Raw genomic sequence first — 24,689 nt, forward strand, 5'->3', positions numbered from 1 at the left:
ATGGTAAAGAAGTAAAAGCTTTTCCTCTAAAATCAGAACAAGACAAGGATGCCCACTCTTGCCACCCTTAGTAAACATAGTTCTGGAAGTCCTAGCCAGAGCAATCAGGCATGAGGAAGAAATAAAAAGTATTTAAATAGTTAAGGAAGAAGTAAAAGGGTCACTTTTTTGCAGATGACATGATTCTATACATAGAAAATCCTCAAGGCTCAACAGAAAAACTATTAGAAACAATAAACAAATACAGCAAAGTTGCAGGATACAAAGTCAATGTACAAAAAATCCACTACTTTCCTATATACTAACAATGAAAACTCAGAAAAAGAAATGAAAAAAAATCATTTTGCCATTGCAACAAAATAAATAAAATACATAAGAATAAACTTAACAAAGGATGTGAAGAACCTATATACGAAAACTACAAAGCGTTATTTAAAAAGATTAAAAATGACACAATGAAATGGGAAGATAAAAAAAACATTGTCATATTTGTACGGAACCACAAAAGACCCCAAAGAGCCAAAGCAATCCAGAGAAAAAAGAACAGAGCCAGAGGTACCACATTCCCTGACTTCAAATTATTCCATAGAGATCTGATACCAGAAAACAACATAGTATTGGCAGAAAAACAAGCACACAGACCAATGGAATGGAATTGAGAGCCCAGAAATCAAACCTCATGTTTATGGGAAAATAATTTGTTACAAAGAAGCCCAAAACACACAATGAAGAAAAGAAAGCCTCTTCAATAAATGGTGCTGAGAAAATTGGAAAGCCACATGCAAAAGAATGAAACTAGATTACAGTTTGTCCCCATGTACAAAAATTAATTAAAAATGGATCAAAGACTTAAATATAAGATCCGAAACAGTAAATTACATAGAAGAAAATATACGTACTAAACTTATGGACCATGGTCATAGAGAATATTTTATGAATTTGACTCCAAAGGGAAGGGAAGTAAAGGCAAAAATAAATTAATGGCACTATATCGAACTAAAAAGTTTTGTTTGGTACAGCCAAAGAAACTGACAACAAAACAAAGAGGCAGCCAAGCGAATGGGAGATGATATTTGCAAATAACAGCTCTGACAAGGGTTCATTATCCAAAATATATAAAGAATTCATACAACTCAACACCAAACAAACAAACAATCCATTAAAAAATGGGCAAAGGGCCTGAATAGACATTCTCCCAAGAAGACATACAAATGGCCGATTGAAATATAAAAAGATGTTCAACTTCACTATTTAGGGAAATGCAAATCAAACCTACAGTGAAATACCACCTTACATCTGTTAGAATGGCTACTATCAACAAGATAGGTAAAAATAAGTGTTGGAGAGGTTGTGGAGAAAAAGGAACCCTCCTTCACTGGTGGTGGGAATGTAAACTGGAACAGCCAGGATAGAAAACAGTACGGCGGTTCCTCAAAAATATTAAGAATAAAGTTACCCTGTGCCCCAGCAGTCCCTCTTCTGGGAAGCTATCTAAAAAAAACCTCAAAAACATTTATTTGAAAAGATACATGCACCCTGATATTCATTGCATCATTATTCATGGTGGCCAAGACATAGAGACAAAGTGTCTTTATATAGAGGACTGAATAAAGAGATGTGGTACATATATACTATGGAATACTACTCAGCCATAAGAAAAGATGACATATTGCCATTTGCAACAACATGGATGGCTCTTGAAAATATTATACTAAGCGAAATAAGCCAGTCATAAAAAAGCTAACAAGCATATGATTTCACGCATATGTGGGATATAAAACTCATACACATAGACAATGAGTGGTTACAAGATGAGGAAGTATTGGGGGGTGGTTAATAAAGGGTAAAGGGTGCCAAATATGTGGTGATGTAAGATTATTTGATTTTGGGTGGTGGGTATAGAATGCAATATATAAATCATGTATCATAGAAATGTACACTTAAAGCCTATATGATCACATTAACCAATGTCACCGTAAATTTAATAAAAAACACATGAAGTAAAATGGCTTTTAGAAGAAATAGTACACTGGTCTACAGTAACAAGACTGATCAGAGATCTGATGTAGGATTGTAAAACCATGAAAAAATGATGTGTCAATTCTCAGAAAGTAACCCACTGTAGAACCTTGAAGGTACTGGTTCAAAGGCAAATAAAAGGAAGTATTTTTATTTACAATTACATATATGTATTTAAAACTTTTAAAATAGTCTCAAGAATTTCTCTTTTTGGTGAAAGGCATTTATAATTAATTATTGAGGAACATTAAGGCCAATTCAGAGTACAGTTTCAATAATTAAGAACAATACAGTGGTATTTTGGCCCTGGCCAGGTGGCTCAGTTGGTTAGAGTGTTGTCCTGTATACCGAAAGGTTACAGGTTCGATTCCCAGTCAAGGCACATACCTGGGTTGCAGGTTGGAGCCCCTGGCAGCACATATGGAGGGCAACCAATTGATGTTCTTTCTTCTCTCTCTCTCTCTCTCTGTCTCTCTCTCTCTGTCTCTCCCCCCCCCCCCCAAGCCAATAAGCATATCTTTGGGTAAGGATTTTTAAAAAATCAATATTAAGGAAGTTTGTATTATCTGTTCATCAATAAATTTTCTTTGATGTTGATCTGGGTGAATGTATATAATACGATATTTATTATATTTTTATTATATATTATTTAACTTGGTATTAAGTAAAAGCCAAAATCTTGCAGAAGTTATTCCTATAAAAATGAAGCACAGTATTATCTAAGTCTCTGACAATGATTCAGACACAGTAGTAACCAAATAGTGATCTTTCAGCTTTAACATATGAAAAACGCTGTGTATTGGTAAGGAACTAGCACAAACATTTCCAAATAATTGAATGAATCACCAAACTACAAAGATTATTTTTTGGGTAGATTTATGTGCAGCAAAGTTAAGTTATTCTCCAGAGAGGTCATTAACTGTTAGAGAAACATTACTGGAAGAACATATTAAAATCATTACATTGGAGGATGTCAGCGTGTTTGGAATAATTCTGTGAAGGATCAAATGCAGAAAGTTTTTGCAAAACTAAGCAGCTATTGGACGAAAAATGATGAAGGTAATCCATTGAGGATATATCCACAATACTCTTCTAGCCTATAAGAAATGCCCCACCATGAGCTGCATATAAAAGATGGTGTTGTTTTCAACTACCTTTAGATTAGTTTTGTCAACATGAGAGCACATAGCTATAGGAGAAGCACTTGCTATTGCACAAACAACAGTTAATGGAAGCCCAACAAAATCAGAAACTTGAGAAACTAACAGTATCAATGAGCATAAGAATAAAAAATAGTTAACATAAGTCAGAAAATTATAAACTGGAAAATATAAAGTATGTGCTGATTTTTTTATATGACAGAATGTTTATATTCAATTCATCAGTAACTATTCATATTTGTCTGGAGTTAAAGTACATACACAAGAATAGCCTGATGTATCATGGAATAAATTTAAGGTGAGAAATCAGAAGACATTGGATTTAGGTAACAGTTTTTTGATGCATTTGCCATGTAACACATGCAAATCACTTTAAGACAGACTCTCATTTTACCCATAAGTAAGGCTAATAATGCCTATGCCAGGCAAGCAGATGTAGAAGATAAATAAATTTTGTAATAAATTGTAATGATTTGACATAGAAAATGTCAAGGTTAATTTTCAATATTATACATTCTAAATCTAAATCCATAATTTAATTGTGCTGATTTGAATTGGGAAGTTTCTTCATTAAATGGATTAGCAGAAAACAACTGATATAGTTAAGATGCCATTTTACTGGTAAAAGTAATAAGTAAAATATAAGTAAAACTTGATCCAGAATCACCAAATCTCACCTTCGGCAGAGGGGCTGTCACCATTTGAGCGTTAAATTGAAAGAAAGGATAAAAAGTAATGTGAAAACAAAAATAAAGAGTGATATTACTTAAATAGAATAAGAAAAATAGATATGGAGTACAAATATTTCCCCAAACAAACTAAAAGCTAATGTGGGTTTTCCTGGGGAGGTGGCTGTAGTATGATGCTGATGCCTGGAAAGTCTCTTCATATAACGTGTAAGAGAGCAGCTCTATAGAAAGAAAATGCAAAGAAGAGTTTTAGAACAAAAAGCTTTATGGGAAAAGGGAAGTAGAGTCAATTATGTAAAGGATACAATATAATAATGTGATGCTTAGGTAAAAGGAAAGAGAACTAAAATAAAACATGAAAGAAAAAAAAAGTCACAGCTAAAAAAGAAAAAAAAATTGTGTGGCAAGACCAGCAGTATGGAAGAAGCACTCTGAATGGAAGAACTCAAAAAATAAAAAATGAAAAGTTCAAGGACACTACACATTCCATGCTACTCTGGGATTTCAATGTGCAATCTGGAGCAGGACACTCAGGACTTGTGTGGATTTAGGTTTACAGTAAGGAGTTTTCAGTTTTACTGGGTAGGATATGAGCTCCTCAAAGAGGGGAGTAGTAATGAAGTCTGGAGTTTCCAGCTAAGGAGAAAGGAAGCTCAGGCTCCTGAAAGGGCTTCCTCTGTCCTGAGGGCTTAGAAGTTTCTTTACAAATACCTGGAAGGATTTAAAAGCTACCTTGTCATCTCAATAATAATCAGCAAGACAAAAAACAGCTTTTATTTTGCTGTAAAGCAGTTACATTGGCAAGACTCTGTTTGAGAAGAGCTGGGTGAGTTTTCATAATCCTGCCCTGTGATTCAGATACAAACACTTGGTTGTTTTGGGTTCAGAGCTGAGAGGGTGTGAGCAAACATTTGCTTTTATGTTTTCCCTTGCATAGTGTTCACCCTTCCATGCACAATGCATAACAACCAGAAACAATAGCACATGGCTGAAACTCCATAATAAAAAAATCTTTGATACATTTTAATGTGAAAAATGTGGCATAATTTTCTAGTGAACAGGAGATATACTGATAGGACTTTGATGTACTAGCAAACCATACACTTGTTTATCCTCCTCAAACAGAGAAGAAAGGCTGGATAAAGATTATTTTTTTGCTTTAAAGGAGGAAAACAATGAATGCAATTCTATCAGAAAAACACACACAACATATTCCATCTTAATAGGTTTTGACAAAAAATTACATAAAAATGAAAGATTTATTTTGCATGGAAGGAAGAACTCCATTTCAAAGCTTCTACCTAGCACAGCTACAGAAAACATCAAGGAGAGGCTTATCATTCGTGTCTATCTGATCGAATGTGTAGATACTATATTGCTGCTGGGATAGAGATTGTCTTTTGTAAACTATTTAATACACTAGCAGAACTTACTCACTGACTGTTTGCCAAGGTGGGGTTATATTTTGCAAGTTTCTTAACCACAAAAATATAGCACAAAGATGCAAAAATAAGGTGATGGGATTAGCTAAAGAATGCTTATGCATAGCCCAAGGACACAGACAATGGTGTGGGGAGGGCCAAGGGCGGTAGCAGGGACTGGGTAGAGGTGAGCAAAGGGTGGGAAATGGGGGACACCTGCAATAGTGTCAACAATAAGAATATTAAATTAAAAAGAAAGTTACATGAGGTACTGCATTCCCAGACCAAGTGACAGAAAAGCTGGCTAATGGAATGGAATCTCTTCTAGCCTGTCTGTCTGTCTGTCTGGCAGAAACAAAACAAGGAGCTAATCCCAAATCCACCTGGAATCTCTGGGTGGGAAGAAACATAATGCTATTTGTTCAAATGTAATAGAACATAGGCAGATATTACTAATATTTGGGAGAAGCTGGGGAGGGTAGAAAGGGACAGCAGACAGAAAAAGGAGAGGGGATGAGAATGAAGGACATTCTTTCAGCATAAACATTGCTCCAAATCTAACCTTAGGTTGCACACTAATAAAGTACCCAGGGTTGTGTGCACCACCTAAGGAGGACACATCGCTTCTCAAATAAAATAATTTGCAATAGGCTAATGTTTAGAGCCAATGCTTTGAAAACCTACAGAAAATTCGCTAAGATGAACCTGTGACTTAAATGAACACAACAGTCATTGATAAAACTCAGGTGACTGTGTTTAACAGAGGTGGGGACAGGACGTGAGATGGCAGCTGGATGGGAGCTAGAGAGTATAGGAATGGTGGGAGCAGAGAAGCCAGAAGAACTCATGTTCACTGAAATAACAGGCATTAAAATTAAGTGGGATAAAATGTGCCCATAGTAACTCCTTTACAAATGTTTGTGGAGTGAGGGAAGGAGGCACGGAGGCCATCAAGAATGGTGATGTGGGCTATACCCTGTCCAGGACCCACCTACTAAGTCCCTATCTCTGTGATGAGGTACAGTAGCCCTCCACCCCTTATTGGTGGTTTCAGTTTCCCACAGTCAACTGAGGTTCACAAATATTAAATAGAAATAAACAATACATGCATTTTAAATTACATGCTATTCCAAGTAGCATGATTAAATCTCGAGCTGTCCCGCTATGTCTCACCTGGGACGTGAATCACCCTGTGGCCAGCCCATCCACACTGTACACACTCCCTGCCCATTCCATTAGTCACTTAGCAGCCCTCTTAGTTATCAGATCGATTGCCATGGTATCACAGGGTTCGTGTTCAAATAACCCTTATTTTATTGTAATTTTTCTATATCGTTATATTATTATTCATCCCTTACTATAGTTAATATAAATATTATACTTTGCCATAGGTACATACATGTGAGAAAAAATATAATACATATATGATTTGGTACTATCCACAGTTTCAGGTATCCACTGGCGGTCCTGGAACGTATCCCTCCTGGATAAGGGGGACTACTGTATCTGTGTAATTCTCACAAGAACCCTATAGGCTAGAAGATGATGTTTACAACACTTTGTAGATAAGGAAACTGGAACTCTGGGAACTTATACTGCTTGTATAAGATCTCCCAGGAAAACAGAGTTCTAAATTATTATCAGGTTGACTTAAAAGCAAGGATGCTAAAAACAATTGAGGTGACTAAAACTGACGTTTTAAAATACATCAATGAATGTAATTTGTTATTTCCTGTTTTTTTAAAAAATGTGATTTCCCTCTATACTGCTTTAAGGCAATAGATTTACTTATGGTATTGTTATAGGATTCCAGGGCAGGAGGAATAGGGAAACTGAAAAGAAAGTTAAAACAAGGCTAGACAGTGTGGGCAATTCCGGCCAGTTTTTAACTAACAAGCCGAAAGGAGAGCATATGGTTAATAAGACCTCCCTAATGAGAGAATGCAGAAAGGGAGGGGAAAGGGGAAAAGAAAAAAAGGGCAGTTTTACTCCTGAAGCAGAGAAGCCAGCAGTTTCAAGACTTGGCAAGATGAAGTTGCCAGGTGCTTTTCATGAATTCTGGGAAGTCCACAACAAAGTAAATAGGGACCTTGAGAATTAATCTGTACCAAGATATTCAGCAGAGGAATTTTGAAACCTATAGACAGGAGGTATATAACGCCTCGGACCCCCACCCAACCTGCTCTTCAAATTAGCTTAGAGCCCATCTGTGCTCATAAGCCAGCTGCAAAGGTTTGCTTGCTTTGCTTTTTCAATAAAGGTGCATGCTTTAATAAAGTGGCTTTTCACTATGCAGGCAAGGTTTCTCGTATAAATTCATTTATATGAGGTTGGGAACAGCCCTCTCCACTAACTGGGGGCTGTCCAGTAACACCTCTCTGGTGTTGGTGAGAGGTGCTTCTAACAGTATGCTAGAGGTAGTAAGGATTTGTACTGAAAAGAAATAAAAATACATCTGTCTTAAAAAAAACTTAAAAGCTGCTACTCCTTTAGCAGTGATCAATTAACCATGATAAGCAAACAATTCCCCAAAGGAGTTTGTATGGTGGCAAAATGGTATGGATATGGATAAATAAATTTCGACGTATAAATTATCAAAAATGAGAATTGGAAAACCCACATGTTTCTCTGGCCCCACACAAATCTCCAAATGATTGCCACTGGAGCCAGTGGAAGAGAAGAGCACTAGTTCAGATGTATATTGCTGTCCTGGCTTCCCCCTTCAATTATTTGACATCTATAGTTCTCAATTCAGTTTTTCTAACTCGGGTGAAAATATTATCTGCATTCATAAAACACTTTAATAAAATTTAAAATATATTCATTTTAAGCTACTGTACTAATAAAGAAAAGTACTAATCTTAGCTCATTTTCTTTCTCTAAAGGAAGGAAAATTTTTAAAGAAGATGTCTGATGATGGGTCATTTGTGCATCTGATATAAACTTTGAAAAATATTTGATTTTAAAAGTAGTTACTAATATCACTGCTAATGAAAAAGCGTTGCTTGTCTGGAATTTCATCTTAAGCATAGAAATGATGTAATAGAGACCCTAAAAGAGTGGAGGGTTTCTGGCTGAGGACATTCAGTCAGCACGAGCTGGTGGACGCCATTTTGGACAGAGAATTAGAAAAACTGAGCACTTATCCTTGATTTTTCTACTAAATAGATGTGTGACCTCAGCTATGCCACTTCATTTTCTAGTACCTCTCATTTTTCTTCCAGACCCATGTGACAATGATGCCTTCCTCTTCATATTGTGCATTTGTTAGCAGCAATGAAGACACTCCTAAGAGAATCAAGGACTCTCCTCAGAATCTGACCAACGTTCTCATTTAACTTTATGCTGTGCTTCTTGGTCACATGTGTCTAACTTAGTTTGGTTAATTTCATTTTATTTCTTTTCATCGGTCAAAAGAAGATGTATTTGTCTTTTCTATTTGTTTATTATCATTTAAATGTTTTGCTCCTAATAGTTTGTTGGTTCTAGAATATTAAGATCCCCCCCCCCAAAATAGTTACATTTTTATTTTTCTATCCATCCATCTACCCATCATCCATCCACCTACCCATTCAATCAATTCATGCATTCATTGTACATATATTGAATGCCCACATTGTGCAAAGATTTTGCTAGTTGTTGGGCACTACCCTATTACAATAATGCACATTAGAGTGAAATTCATAGGTTTAAAACTGTTGCTCAGCTTGTTGAAAAGAAAAGCTGACAGTGGCAGGTCCCTTTGACCTGCCCTCCTAGGCCCTAGGAGTGTTTAAACACAAGCCCATGGTTCAGTTTCCTTCCCATCCCCAAAGAGTCTTCTGCACTGTGGAGGCCCTGACACCAGCTGAGAAGTTTGAATAGGCTCCAGTGGAACCTGAAAGAGCCAGTCTTCAATTTTCTCATCATGTGTCAGGGAGAAGCTTTATGGCTGTTCCAGGATAGACTACTTTTATACGTTAATTGGAGAAGGAAAAACACGTTTTATTAGGACAATCTCTTCCTACTCTATACCTTAAGGCAAAGATAAAATGAAGATTGGGAGTCTTCAATTTTTCTAATATGGCTGCATTCTTTTTTGTTGTTGCTGTTAATCCTCACCCAAGAATATTTTTCCATTGATTTTTAGGGTGCAAGGGAGGGGGAGAAACAGAGAGAGAAACATTGATGTGAGAGAGACACATCAATTGGTGCCTCCCATATGCACCCCGACTGGGGATGGGGATTGAGCCTGCAATGGAGGTATGTGCCTTGGACCAGAATTGAACCCGCAGCCCTTCAGTTCCTGGGCTGTCTGGGACGTTGCTGTAACCACTGAGCCAAACAGGAAAGGCTATGATTGAATTCTTAAATTAAGATAACCCTTAGGGTGAAAATGTATCAAGTAGATTTTCTATAGATAAAAATACCTTATTTCATAACATTTTATAAAATTGTCTTCTTCTGTAGGTTTTCCAGTGAATCAGTTTTGATTCAAGCAGGTCCCATATGGCTGTTCCTCAAAATGTCTTACCTTGTCGCTGCTTTTCCACATAGTGGGAAACATTGAAGATCAGTGATATTACCAGAGCTAAAACCAAGGAGGCTATAATTGCCCAGACATAATACTGGCATTCAGAGTTTCCTGCAAAGCAAAGCACACATACCCTTAATAGAGGTACTGGACTTATTATTAAATGTCAACTGTAATTAAAAAATAAATAAAATATGCTGTTCTATCTATCTATATCTATATATCATATGTATCAAATATATCAACTGCTTACCTATTTTTTTTCTTTGAACTGAGTATTTCCACAATTAAAACTATTGTATTTATTCACAATGAAGGACAAATCCTCTGCCAAGAAATTAATTAACATTGAAAGCCAAAGGCTTCCTACAGATTTCAAAATGGGTACTGGTGAAGGTCCCTGAATTCAGCATGGGCAAAATGAAGCATTCTTAGTGTTAATGACATAGAAGAGATTTTAGTCTAGCTACTAAAATTTAACAACTGGTGACTGATTATAAGAACTTTGGTTCAAAAATCAAGAATATCCAAATTACCCAAAATCATAGTTTGCTATATTTTTGCCCTTTCTTTCTTTCCCAGACTATAAAAGCAAGTATATTGCTGTCATTATTTACTGAAAACTACTTATTCCCTTTTATTATTCCCAGTAATGTAGGATTCTGTATAGTGGGATAAAACAATAATTCTGAAATCACAGTAACCCAGTGTCAAGACTGGCCTAAGAGCTTTTCTCATATCATTTAGATCCTCATGAATGAGTAATGGAGAGTTGATTATGCTTCCCTTTCTCATCTGCAAGGCTTCTTTTTTCATTCCTGAGCCATAATGGGGGTTCTGTGGGATATTATTGCCTATCAGTTGCCCTTGATTATTTATGGCAACCTTTACATATATATGAATGACTACTAAGATAATTAGTTTGATTTTACATAAAATATATATTATGCAACCTATATAAAAATTATTTATTTCTGTATATATTTAAATACATGTATATATAATATATGTTAAATATATTATATATCATATATATATAATTATATATATTAACTACATATATAATTATATATTAACCTAATATATATGAGCCTATTATAAATCAGCCTTTATATTATAATATACATATATAATTATACTAATTATCTTAGTAGTGATATACCCATGTGAATGCTGACCCTAAAATAGTAGCTTGTGATTCTATACTATCATATATTTATATATTCATCCAATATTAATGAGACATCTCTTCTGTGCCAGGAACTATGCCCGATATTAGGGAATAAAAAATAAAGAAAATATCATCTTGCCCTCAAGGAAATCTCTATTTAGTTGGGGGCAGGGAGCTGAGGGCATGGATGTATAAACACATAATTGGAAATGCAATGTGTAAATAGCTACAACAGGGATTATGTTCCTTCCAGTCCCAACTCTCTGTGACTACCCAGAATAAGCAACCATCTTAGGCCCTTTCAAAGAAATCCAAACACTGATGTTAGACACAATAAACAGAATAAGAAACCCTCAGTAGGAGGGAAATTCATTTTGCTTCCCTAGTCTGTCTTTAAATCATCCAAATGACAATGCCTAAACCCAAATGTTTTTTGTGCTGCTCTATTATCATTATCTCAAATTTGGCATTTGAATTGCTGATTGTTTTCTTTGAATATTTTTAGACATTACCATGGTTCTTAAACTGCCCTCAGTGGTCCTATGTATTTTAGTTGACTTTATTTATTGGCATCATTTATTTTTTAAATGAACATAAACATAGATGATTAAATATATAAAATACATATGAATTTATGATATAGATGTACATATATATGCATATAATTTGCATATCATTTATTATAATATGCATTGCTTTTGTTTGAACTAGTCTGTGGCTCTTATAACACCAGCAAATCCTGGTGGTTTTTATCGCCTCTTTAGTTTTGCACCATGTTAGTTAGATGTTCAAAGTACTGTAAGTTCCAAAAAGAATAGGACAATTTCTGCCTTCTACTCTGCAGTGACAAACATATAGTATATGATTTATAAAACTCTTTTAAGAATTAATTAATTCATAGGAAAAGGTAACTGATAATGGTAGGAAAATGTGTGGTTTTCTTTAAGATAATTTTTATATTTCAGAGAGTATAAGACAGTGGTAGGCAAACCGCAGCTCGCAAGCCACATGTGGCTCTTTGGCCCCTTGAGTGTGGCTCTTCCACAAAATACCACGTGGCCCATGCACAGAAGTTGGTTTTCGGCCTGGGCGAGTCTATTTTGAAGAGGTGGCGTTAGAAGAAGTGGGGAGTGTCGGGTTGGTCGGTTGGGGAGGCACATTGTTTGAGGTACATTCCCTGAGGTCAACCCCTTCCAACTCTCTCATCCCCACTCGTCTATCTGAAACAAGTATACAAGAAGAGTGTGGATGGGAGAGTTGGAAGGGGTCGGCCTCAGCGAACGTACCTCAATCAGACTGAGGACGTTTTTAGCAAAGGCCAGCTTAGGAGTACCCTAATTAAGTTAATAACAATGTACCTACCTATATAGTTTAAGTTTAAAAAGTTTGGCTCTCAAAAGAAATTTCAGTCGTGCTGTTGATATTTGGCTCTGTTGACTAATGAGTTTGCCAACCACTGGTATAAGAAAATAGAGAAGACTGGAAGTCTTCTACAGTAGACCTACTAATTAATTTGGTTAAAAACATTAAAGTTTGGAGGGGATTAATTTATTCAACAAGAACATAATCTTATAAATATTCATGAGAATTCTACAATATAATATTTATTAACTATTTGAAATATACTAATAATTCTCCTTCATGATACTGCATATATTCCTAGAATTACTTATTTGATATTTACATTTAATTACATATTTTTTTAAAATGCAAGTGCCTGCTGAGTGTAAATGTTTAAAATTCCAGCAATACTAATATATAAAATAACACCCAAGGTCCTCTATAAATGGTACACTAATATTATACTAATTGACCTTTTTTATAAAAACATGGGGATTTTTACCAAGCTAGTATGTTAATTTTTATTAGCTACGTAGAATTCCACAGTATTTAATTCATCTACCCTTTCTCTAAGATGGATGCTCTGATGTTTTAAATGTTTTTTTCCTATAAACAAAATGCAAGAAACATCATTGTACAGATAGTTTGTGCTTATGTGGGTTATTTGTAAAAGAGGTCCCTGAGAATAGAATTGCTGTGTAAAAGGGAACTTTTAAAGCACGCTTTCAGGGACAGACTGACCCCCACCCCTCATTGATAATAATCATAATGATTTAACATAATTGTGGAAAATGGGACCAGCAAGCTGTCTCACTTGCCAGATGAATCTCAGTTTCCCTCTTTGCTGTCACAATACAGAAATTTTGCAGAAATATTAATTTCTGACTTCTATGATTAAATTAATTGTTTTTATCATTAAATACTTTTCTTCTTGCACATATCATTTAAAGACCCACAGTCTAGGTCCATTCTAAATTCTTTCACATTTTAAAGCAATCTGAGGGCACACTCTATATTTTCTATTGCAATATAACACAATGACCATTTCAGGTTACTCAGGCAGCCAAAATAGACTGTATTCATTCACTCTCCACAGGTATTTGGTGAGATTTAAATAAATATGCTTTAATTGTTACAAAGAAGCCAGACACATTATACACATCATCCATATTCAATGTTAAAAAACAATTAGTAAACTCAGATAAGCAAAAACAAAAGGATAAGTATTAACCACAGTCTTATCGCGAGACAATCACTGTGAACACATTGGTTAGTATACTGCCAAACTTATTCTCTGTGCAGAAATTTTTACAGGTGAAGACTTGGGTTTCAATTATGCTGACTCTACTATTACCTACTTTGCCCCCAATAGTTTCATAGTGTGCTTCTTTTCCTATAAACAATATATGCTTCCATTTACTTCGCTGCCCTATATTCCACTGTATGGGTTTTCCATAATTTATTTAACTAATCCCTTGTGAAAAGATATTTAAGTTGCCTCTAATTTTTAGTTATATAAGCAGTGTTGTGATAAATATCTTCAGCTAAAACTATATACTTACCTTAGTTGTTTCTTTTTTAATCCTCACCCAAGGATATTTTTCCATTGTTTTTTGTTTGTTTGTTTGTGGTTTTTTTGTTTTTTGTTTTTTTTAGAGACAGTGGAAGAGAAAGAAAGGCAGAGAGAAATGTAGATGTGAGAGAAACACATTGATTGATTGCCTCCCACAGGAGCCTCGACCAGGGCCCAGACTAGGGTTGAGGAGGAGCCCGCAACCGAGGTATGTGGTGCCCTTGACTGGAATCGAACCCGGGACCCCTCAATCCCCAGGCTGACACTCTATCCGCTGAGCAACACTGGCTAGGGCTCACCTTAGTTTGTTTTTTTGTTTGTTTGTTTTTTGGTAAAAATTCTTGAAGATGAATTGCTGGATCAAAGGATGTACACAGCTTAAAGAATTTTGATATCTTGATATCCAAGGTTTTACAACACAATACTAAACAGACCATTCTCAGGTCAGTCTGCCCTCTTTCCTATTAGTTCAGTTGGCCCTGAAGTTTTGTTTACGGCTCTTTGGTTAACCCACACTACATCAACTACCACTCAGGACCTAGCTCTATCCTTCCACACACTGTCTTCACACACTCCCCTCCTCTGTGATTTCTGAAGAAAGTTGGCTCTTCGTCTTCTTTCCGGAGTCAATGACACAGATCCTTCAAAAGAAGGTGCCTGTTCCTATTTCTGCCCTAAAAATAGAGGATATTACTCTTTTCTTTCTTATCATAAATTATTTCTTCAGAATGTTATTTTAGGTTTCTTGCATCTTTTAGGACTTATCTTCTACACCACCCAATGATCCAATCATTCCAAAGCATTTGCAATTGTTAATAGATATCATACTTACCATTTTGGGTCTTTATGTCTCTGTTTACTTGTCCCTTTGCCTGAAATACCTTTCCCTTACCAATCTGAATTCCTAGTCCTATTCCTCAAGACTACCTTCTCTTTGCAGCATTCACTCCTTTGAAGCTTCTTGTTCCTCACCAAATGACATCCTATTGTACCCCTCTGCAATTCAATTGACTACATATTAGCATAATCAATTATATATATATATAATTGATATATATATATATATATATATATATATATATATATATATACATAAAGCTCCCCAGTAGTCTCTTAACTTCCCAAAGGGCAGAAAGACTATCATATTATCTTTATTTTCATGCCTCATTTCTCCCTTGTACCTATTATTATGGAGATTAAGTGAATTAAGATATATAATGAGATTAGGAGAGTAGTGTGTTTCACTAATATTTAATGTTCAACAAATATTAGCTGTTGTTCTTCTTTTTATTATTATCTTATGCCTAGCAAGACTCCTGCAATCATTTCTGCAACCTACTCAGCACAAAGTAGGTGCTCACTAAACCTGTGTCAACTGACCAAATAAATGAAAGGTGGAGTGAAAGAAGGGTAACGTAATGACCAGGACCAACAGAAAGGTTCTGATCAAGTATTAAGGTCTAGAAATATCCACAACCCAAGAAAAACAATTTGAACATTCTTTTGTCTCCCATGCTATTGAGAAAGGACCGGCCTTCCAGAAGCTGGGAAATAGAACTTGTGAGAGAAGAGTAACTCATTAAGCCACTGTGGCTTTGCTGAAAGTTATCAACAAATCCTAATTCTCTCTGCCTTGAATTTGTGTTTACCAAAAAAACCTACAAAGAATTAATTTGTTTTTCCCAGGAAGCATGATACAAGAAAGTTGGTGCTAACAGCTAGCTATCCGATTCAATTGATGGGGGCAGTCACCACTATAAATAAAATATTTTATTTTCTGCTCTAAAAATCATTGGGGACTCTGATTACCAGTAGAGTCAGTATAATCTCTGGGAAAGACATTTAGAAAAAAACCACTAGAAGAGGTAAATTATATAAGCCCAACTGCAACCCTAGGAAATACAGGGTGGGGCAAAAGTAGGTTTACAGTTGTAAGTAACTGAAACACAGAGTTTATTCTTGCATTACTGTTTATTAATCATATTATTTCCATATGAACAACTGTAAACCTGCTTTTGCCCCACCCTATATATGCTTGCATAAAATTAGGATGTTAATAACATAAGAGGTAGGGTGAGCAGAAATAATCTCACAGACTACCTAATAGTTTTAAGAAGCATAAAGTGAAGTATGCTTTCATTCTCTTCTTTTCAACTTTTACCTTAAGGATATACTATGTTTATTTTGACTTGTTAAATGAACACCCTCCAACTATGAAAACAGAAAAAAGTATCTTTCTTATACGTTGAGAATATGGTTTAGCATGGTCTCCAGTTTTCCTTTGATGTTAGGAGTCTATATTCCTAATGACCTCTTATTTTCCAAGATTTTTTTCCTTTTTGTAATGTAATTTGAGTTTTACATAGGAAGATTTATTTTTTTGTCTCTTCTGTGAAATTGTAGGTCTTAATGGAAGAGCTCCTGCCTTACACCAAAGGAAAAATCTAAATTTCAAAGTGCTATGGAGGAAATTGTACCCTATCCCTTATAAAATTACCATTAGTTAATACTGGAAATAGCTGAATGTCATATTCACTGACTTTGGCCTCCCCCAACTCCCTATCACCATTAGCTCATGGCAACTGTTTATAGAATTGCTGCATTCATTTCTTGCAGGACACTAGCAAACCAGGACAATTGTTTTTGTTCTTTGATCATCTGTGAACCCTGGAGAAGATGAAAGGCATGGAAACTGTATGTCAGTTTACACATCCTTGTGTACCTAATCCAATCAATTGATTTTAAAATCCAGCAAACAAAACACTGGAAACAAATTCACAGAAATCATCAGATATGATATTGTCATAAATAGCTCATACAAATTAACATTAAAGGTATTATATGCACAAAAATTAAGCAAAAGATGTGATCAGACAATTTACAAATGGTGGAGTTATAAACAATTTAAAATCCCATGCAAAATGTTCAACCTCATTATAATCAAAGTAATGTATATTAAACAATGGGTTACATGTTGTGCTTTTAATTAGTAAAGAGTTTTTAATTAGATTAGCCTATTAAGGGGAAGCACTGCTAGAAGAGTGACTTGGCATCGCTCTTGGAAAAGCAATCTGGTAAAAATGGGACATAAAATGTTCACAACCTCTTACTCAGTAATCCCAGTTCTAGAAATGTTGCCCAAAAAGATAATCCTAAATATAGAAAAAGCTATAAAGATGCTCATCTTTCTGTCATTTAAAAAATATAAAAAATGGATACAACATAAATGTCCAATAATAAGCAAGTAACTAAGTAAACTATAATTAACCCAATAGATGTTATTTTGTGCATTCATGTAAAATAATCAAGCAGAAATTATTATAAAAAGGGAAATAATTATGTTATAATGTTTGTGAAAAGAGCTGGATTATGATTTTATGTACATTATTATTTCAGTTTTGAAAAGCAAACCATGTAGAATGTAAAGAAATAAAAATTGGAAGGAAATACAATGCACTATCTTCAAGTTCTTTTTTAAGGAAATGGGAACTACGTAAATTTCTTTCCTTAAAATATATATATATATATATATATATATATATATATATATATATATTCACAGTTCTCACCCTTAATAAATATGCATATTTTCTCCTATCATGAAGAATTTTTTACTAAAGAAATAGAAAGCAAATAAAATAATAAAAGAGGGATGAACCACCCACATGGAAGAGACACAGCTAATCAATGTGAATTCAACTTCATTCCACAAGTGATGGAATTTACACTGGCCTTTACAAAATTATCATCTCTCTTAATGTTAACAATTGGATTGATTTCTGGGGAGTTAATATAGATTCTAAGCTACAAAGAATTAGAATGTGGTTACTTCTAACCTACTTTATAACTGAACTAAATTGAAGAAGAAAGTGTAGTGGTCAATGAAAGTTTCTTTTAAAATAATGAGTCCTTTAAGTGTCATAATTATTTTTTAAAACCCAGCTACAACTAGCTTTATATTATAAAACACTTCCAAATGTTTTTTAAGAGTAATAGTGACTTATATTCATTAGTAGATTTAAAAATATGTTCTAATTATACTAAAGGTTATTTCGCATTTAAGAAATAATGTGTAAACTTGCCCTAGCCGGTTTGGCTCAGTGGATAGAGCATCAGCCTTTGGACTGAAGGGTCCCGGGCTCTATTCCAGTCAAGGGCACATGCCTGGGTTGCCAGCTCTATCCCTATTAGGGGGGCATGTAGGAGGCAGCTGATCAATGATTCTCTCTCAGCATTGATGTTTCTATCTCTCTCTCCCTCTCCCTTCCTCTCTGAAATCAATAAAAATATATTTTTTTTAAAAAAAAGAAAAGAAAGAATGTGTAAACTAATTTATTTTCCAAATCCTAAGTGTACTTGCTGGAGACTCAGAAATTATTAAGTGAAATTTTAGGCATAGGAATGGAACAAAATAATTAAAAATGCCACTTACCTGACATGCTTCTTTTTTCAGAGAAATCCTTATGCAGCCATAAGGTAAACGCAAGGATTAAAAATGCTCCCACAAACCTTTGTTTCCAAGTAACGTTGCTTTGTTATGGCAAAGAAGTGTGGCAGTGAAACGTGTCTTTTTCTCTACCTCAGTTTTTTCTCTCATTTGTTTCTTAACATCTTTGGTGTGTACTCTGTTCAGTTACAAACAGGAAATGTGGTGTCTGAGGCTTTAAGGCTTTTGATCTGAAGCTGGTAGGCTCTTAAGTTTTTGTGTAACGTGAGAAAATCCCACGATGCTCCCTACTGTGGTATTTAAATTTTTATCAATACCGAAACCTCGTTTAAAACTAAACAATGAAATCAAGTTTTAAATTAGACTAAGAGGGATCTCCAGTCTTTCTAGAAAGAATACAGGGATCTCTTCACTAACGAGTTTACATGAAAATAAAATAAAATGTACTAAACTGAGGAGGAAACAGCCCCCAGGTGTGCTAAGCCGCCGGTTGTGTGTGTGTATGTGTTTTTGTTGTTGTTATTGTTTGTTTGTTTTGAGGCATGACAGAAGAGAGGGAATTAACACGTTTGGACACTACTTATGTCATTATTCTCTACATTATTCCACTAGGTAGGTGAACGAGTGCCTGCCTTCTGTCCTGCCAGTCACCCCAGCCACTGTGCCTCCCTCTGACAACCTAGGCCCACTTGGCAACAAGCTCCAGCTCTCAGTCCCCACGCCAGAGTCTCAATGATCAGAAGTTTGTAAATGTAAGTGAGCATAAGTATGTTATGTGGTCCTAATTTAATATGCATATTCCTGAGACCCTCTAAATCAGAGTATGTGGAGTGGAGCCCAGGCACTTGCGTTTTCACAAGCACCCCCTGGTTGTTCTAATGCAGGTGTTCTGAACAACGCTCTGAAGAAACTCATATATACATCAATAGCAACATTTTATTTTTAGCGTCAGTCAGATAAAGGTTGCCTCAGTGGTATCTATGTACGTATATGGTTTCTATGTGCTTCTGTGTATGTATATCTTCTGCCCGTGCCTATGCATATTTGCTTATGTAGTCCACCAATTTCTTTAATGATAGAAGAATGACAAACCTGAATCCAGTTTATCACAAAAAGAGATGTACTTAAACTTTAAAAAGGGAAATTTTAAGTTGAGACTTGATGCATAGGCTCAGAGCAAAGATATTAGGTGGCTGGCAGGATATTTTACTCTGGCTGATTTTTCTAAGATTATTGAGGGCAGGGAGGGTATTGATCTTATCCATCATTAAAATTCCAGCCTCTAGACCAGTGATAGCGAACCTATGACACGCGTGTTAGAGGTGACACACGAACTCATTTTTTTGGTTGATTTTTCTTTGTTAAATGGCATTTAAATATATAAAATAAATATCAAAAATATAAATCTTTGTTTTACTATGGTTGCAAATATCCAAAAATTTCTATATGTGACACAGCACCAGAGTTAAGTTAGGGTTTTTCAAAATGCTGACACGCAGAGCTCAAAAGGTTCGCCATTACTGCTCTAGACTGATGCCTGGCACATTGTAGTTCCAATAAATATTCTCACAATGACTGGACAAATAAAGGAATGTTAGTCTTCTGCTTTCTCCTTGCTTCATTACAGAAAACAACTCCCTGGTAACCAAAATGCAGGGCTTTCTTACTCTTTGGACAGAGTTGCCCAAACACTAACAGATTTTGCTACTTCACTCACCTTCTCCAAAAACATTTCTTGTTATTCATTTAATCAGAATCTGTAAAACTGAAACAGACCATGGAGACTTTCTCATCTAATATTGTTTTTTAAAGCATGTTCAAAATATGTTCTATATAACACTAGGCCTTTAAGAAACTTGCGAAACTAATGTTCCTTCAACAAATATATTCAGAAAACCTGTTACTTTCACCTTTGTGAATGCAAGCATATTAAAGGTTTGATGAGTCCTACCAAAAAAGAAAACAGAATAACCATTTAAATAGGCTTTTTCTAAACCTACTTGACCAGAGAACTTATTGTTCAGCTGCCATCCACTAGCAGGGTGTGTGAAGCAGGCCTGGTTGCCCACAGACCAAAAGCTCAAGGGAACAGAAGTCTCAGGTTCCTGTAGGGACCAAAGGACAACAAAGAATCAGAGGATCTATTCAACAGTTGGGTAGAACACAGGAGTAGAGACTGGTGGAAAGCTGAAGCCCAGACTTCAGGTAGTTTTGAACACCTGAGACATCTCTCAAGAGGAGAGAGCCCAGCTGTGGGGCAGCCTTGAGGGGTTGAGCTTTGGTCCTGAAATAGGATGACTGGCAAGGAGAATAGGAGCCTCAGGCTTGAAAGGGAGCTGCATAGATTACCAAAACAGGACTTTGGAACATGGGCAAGGTCGATGCCCATTTGGATCAACTGGGACACGCCAAGAACATGCATGGGAGAAAGAAGTGGTCTCAGAACTGGAAATGTGGGTGCAGGCATCCCCTTGTTAGAACAAGGACAATGCGGGGATGAAAAAAGAAGGAACAGGGATACCCCATCCAAGCTGTTCCATAAAGCACACATCAGGAACAATAAGGGTGTTCAATAGTTGGCTTTGGCTGCACAGACGGTCAGACTCAGTAAGAATGATTCGGGTAAAAGTGCAGGAATTCTGTGGTTAGCCCAGGAGGTAGATGTACCTCTCAAGACAGCCCAAAAGGAGAGAGAGTCAAACTAAACCCACAAGTTGGGACAGTGCCTGAAGTTGCCTAAGAGCTTCTCGGCCTCAACTGTGGAAATCTGGGGAAGGCGAGGGCAGGAGTGACAGGCAAAGACAGTGAAAGGGTATAATCTCCCTCTTCAGGTCACCCAGGCTATCTGTGGTACACACTTTAATGGCTTAAATGAGTTAATGAACATGATCCATGATTGTCATCTTCAAAACAGTAAAACTTAGGCTGATAAATTTTAACTACTTCACAGTTTCCAATTATGATGATATTTTTGAAAAGTGATCTACATTATAATGTCCCCTGTTCCATAGATTTATATAATCAGGAGATAGAGCAAGATTATCCAAGGTCACACCGAAAGTTCATGTTTTTGTATTAGAAAGCTCCACCGGTGTTTGAAATTTGCTGGGGGAAAAAGTGATAGCTTTTCATTAAATATAGATGGCTGAACAAATAGAGACATTATCAGAATGTAAAAAAAGTCCATGAAATACATGAGTGAGTGAATTCAGAGATTTGAATAATAGCTTCATGAGCATTCAAATGATAAATAAACATGAGGCTTCTGTAGTACTTTTTAATGAGATGGGTTATCAAAATGAAGTTTATAAGATAGCTAGACTAAGCAGAACTGTCCTGACAGTTAGAAATATTGTAGGAAATTTGGGGAGAAAGTATGTAGTTTTGATGGGCACCTGTCAAGAAATGAGAATTTTAAGGCCAACAAAATTGAGTTTTTGTTGCCAAAAAAATTTTAAATATCAGAATGGCAGCTGCCAGTCAGAGCTTCCACATTCAGAAAAAAATGGGTCATAGAGTATAAAAAAAAGTCCCAGTTTTTAATTCTCTTTTTTATGGTTACTATTATTTGGGTAATTAATCTTTATCATGATAGGGTATTTATTTATATCTCTGTGTGCGTGCGTGTGTGTGTGTATATATATTCAAATATACATATATAATACAAACACTCATATATATTTTTCTTCTTTTCTTCATACAAGACGATCCAAATTATAAAGAATAAGTAGTTTTTAGCAAGAGATTACCTGGGACTTTGATTTTATATTTTACTTTTTCTAATTTTTATTTATTTATTTACTTATTTATTTTTTATATTTTTATTGATTTCAGAGAGGAAGAAAGAGGGAAAGAGTGATAGAAACACCAATAATGAGAATCATTGATTGGCTCCCTCCTGCACTCCCCTTCCTGGGCATGGAGCTCGCAACCCAGGCACGTGCCCTTGACTGGAATCGAACTTAGGACCCTTCAGTCTACAGGCCAACATTCTATCCACTGAGCCAAACCAGCCAGGGCATGAAATTATCCTTTTAAAAAAATCAAAACAAAGACATTCCTAGATAAACAAAAAATTATAGAATTCACTGCAGACCCGACTTACAGGAAAAAACACACACAAAGTAAACCCTTTAAGCTGAAGGAAATTGCACAAGATACTAACTCAGATGCACAGGAAAAATGGATGTCATCAGAAATATTTGAGTAAATAAAAAGACTATGTGTGTATATGTATAATTTTTCTCTTTCTTAATTTCTTTAAAGTCAGGAGATTCCTTAACATCATAATTCTAACATATTATTATTAGTTTTATAATGGAGATGGAGCTTTTTATATATGAGGATAACACAAATGAATGGGGAGAGATGAACTGGAGCTTTAGTGATATTATAATATTTTTATATGTATTTTACTAAAATTAAGACAGTGCTAACTTTAAGTGAATTTTTAAAGTTAAAGATGAATATTTTAATCCCTAGAGTAACAAACAAAAAAACCCCTCAAAGAATACAGTTAAATAATCAACAGGGGAATTAAAATGGTATCCAAAAAGTTTTCATTTAGCATAAAGACAGTAATAGGGAATAGAGGAACAAAAAATAAATGAGATACGTAGAAAACACATAGCAAAATGGCAGATATAAGTCCAATTATATTAATCATTACATCAAATGTGAATAAGCTGAAAACTGCACTCAAAAATCAGAGGTAGAATAAATTAAAAAAACCACCAAGATCTTATCATCTATCTACAAAAGAAATACTTAAAATTCAGAGATACAAATGGGTGAGGGTAAATAGATGGGACAAAAATGCATACATATAGTAACCATAACAGAGAGTGGCTATATTAATCAGGGATGAAATAGACCTCAAGGCAAAAAAATATTACTAGTGATGATTTTGTAGATAATATTTCATAATGATAAAAGGGTTAATACATCAGAAACATATAAACATTATAAATATATAAGCTTATAAAAATAGAATCCCAAAACAAATGAAACAAAAACCAGCACAATTTAAGGAGAAATAGAAAATACAACAGCCATTGTTGAAGATTTAGCTACTTCTGACTCAGTAATTGATAGAACTTGAGAGAAAATGAGTAATAATACAGGAGCCTTGAACAACACCATTAAACAGACTTAATTGACATGTAAATAGTATTCTCCACAGAGCAACAACAAAATATACATTATTTTTAAGCACACCTAGAACAATCTTCAGGACAGAATGGTATATGCTTTTTCATAAAGCAAGTCTCACAACAATTAAAGGGATTGCATTAACACCAAGTATTTTTATTATCATAATGGAATAAAATTAGAAATCAACAATAGAAATATATTTGGGAAATCCCCAAATATTTGGAAAATAAACAACAGACTTCTAAATAACTGATGGTCAGTCCTAGCTGGTTTGGCTCAGTGGATAGTCAGTCGTTGAACTAAAGAGTCCTGGGTTTGATTCCTGTCAGGGGCACATGCCCAGGTTTCGGGCTTGATCCCCAGTAGGGGGCATGCAGAAGGCAGCTGATCAATGATTCTCTCTCATCATTGATGTTTATATCTCTCTCTTCCTCTCCCTTGATCTCTGAAATCAATCAAAATATATTTAAATAACTCATGGTCAAAGAAAAACCCACAAGATAAATTACAAAATACTTTAAACTGAATAAAAGTAAAAACACAACACCAACATTTACGGGATGCAGCTTAAGCAGTGTTTAGAAGAAAATATAGGTCATAAAATGCCTTCATAATTAAAGCAGAAAAATCTAAATCAATAATCTTCTACTTGACAAGTAAGAAGGAAGAAATCAAGCTTAAAGTAGAAAGAAGAAAATAATAAAGAACAGAGCAGAAATCAGTAGAATAGAAACATAAAAACAATTAAAAATATCAATGGAACTAAAAGCTGGGTTTTTTGTAAAGGTCAGTAAAATCGACAAACATAAGTAGAGATCCTATAGGAATAAAAATAATTAAAAGAAAATATGAACAATTTTACATGCCTAAAAATTAAACACAGATGGAATGGAGAAATTTCTAGAAAGATGCAAATTACCAAAACTGACTTGAAAAGTAATAGAAAACCTGAATAGACCTAGCAAAAAAAGAAAATTAAATTAGTGATTAAAAATAGGGGAAGAGGGAGATTGAAGGAAGGAAACTTTATAAAATTCTGTATTATTTGAATCTTATACAATGAGAATATAATGCTGAATTATATGTGTGATGATAAAAATGTCTATTTCTGCTATTGTAGTTGTTTAGAGTTCAGCTTAAATATTAAACTCTTAGAACACATCAGGATTCACCCAACATAAGTTTATTTAGATATAAGAAA

At 35.1% G+C, this 24,689-nt stretch overlaps 1 protein-coding gene across 1 annotated transcript in view; it reads right to left on the reverse strand.

Moving 5' to 3' along the window:
- The window catches only part of TRAT1 (T cell receptor associated transmembrane adaptor 1), a 30,805-nt gene extending 12,281 nt beyond the window's left edge, over positions 1 to 18,524 (reverse strand). The window contains exons 1-2 of the mRNA XM_081087595.1: positions 18,320 to 18,524; positions 9,803 to 9,913 (exon numbers count right to left, since the gene is read on the reverse strand). Of these exons, the coding sequence (XP_080943721.1) occupies positions 9,803 to 9,913; positions 18,320 to 18,326 (118 nt within the window). The 5' untranslated portion in view covers positions 18,327 to 18,524. The remainder of the gene's footprint in view (positions 1 to 9,802; positions 9,914 to 18,319) is intronic.
- Positions 18,525 to 24,689: the final 6,165 nt, after the last annotated feature.

This window comes from Myotis nattereri (genome assembly GCF_964212035.1).
Source record: "Myotis nattereri genome assembly, chromosome: 3".
NCBI lineage: Eukaryota > Metazoa > Chordata > Mammalia > Chiroptera > Vespertilionidae > Myotis > Myotis nattereri.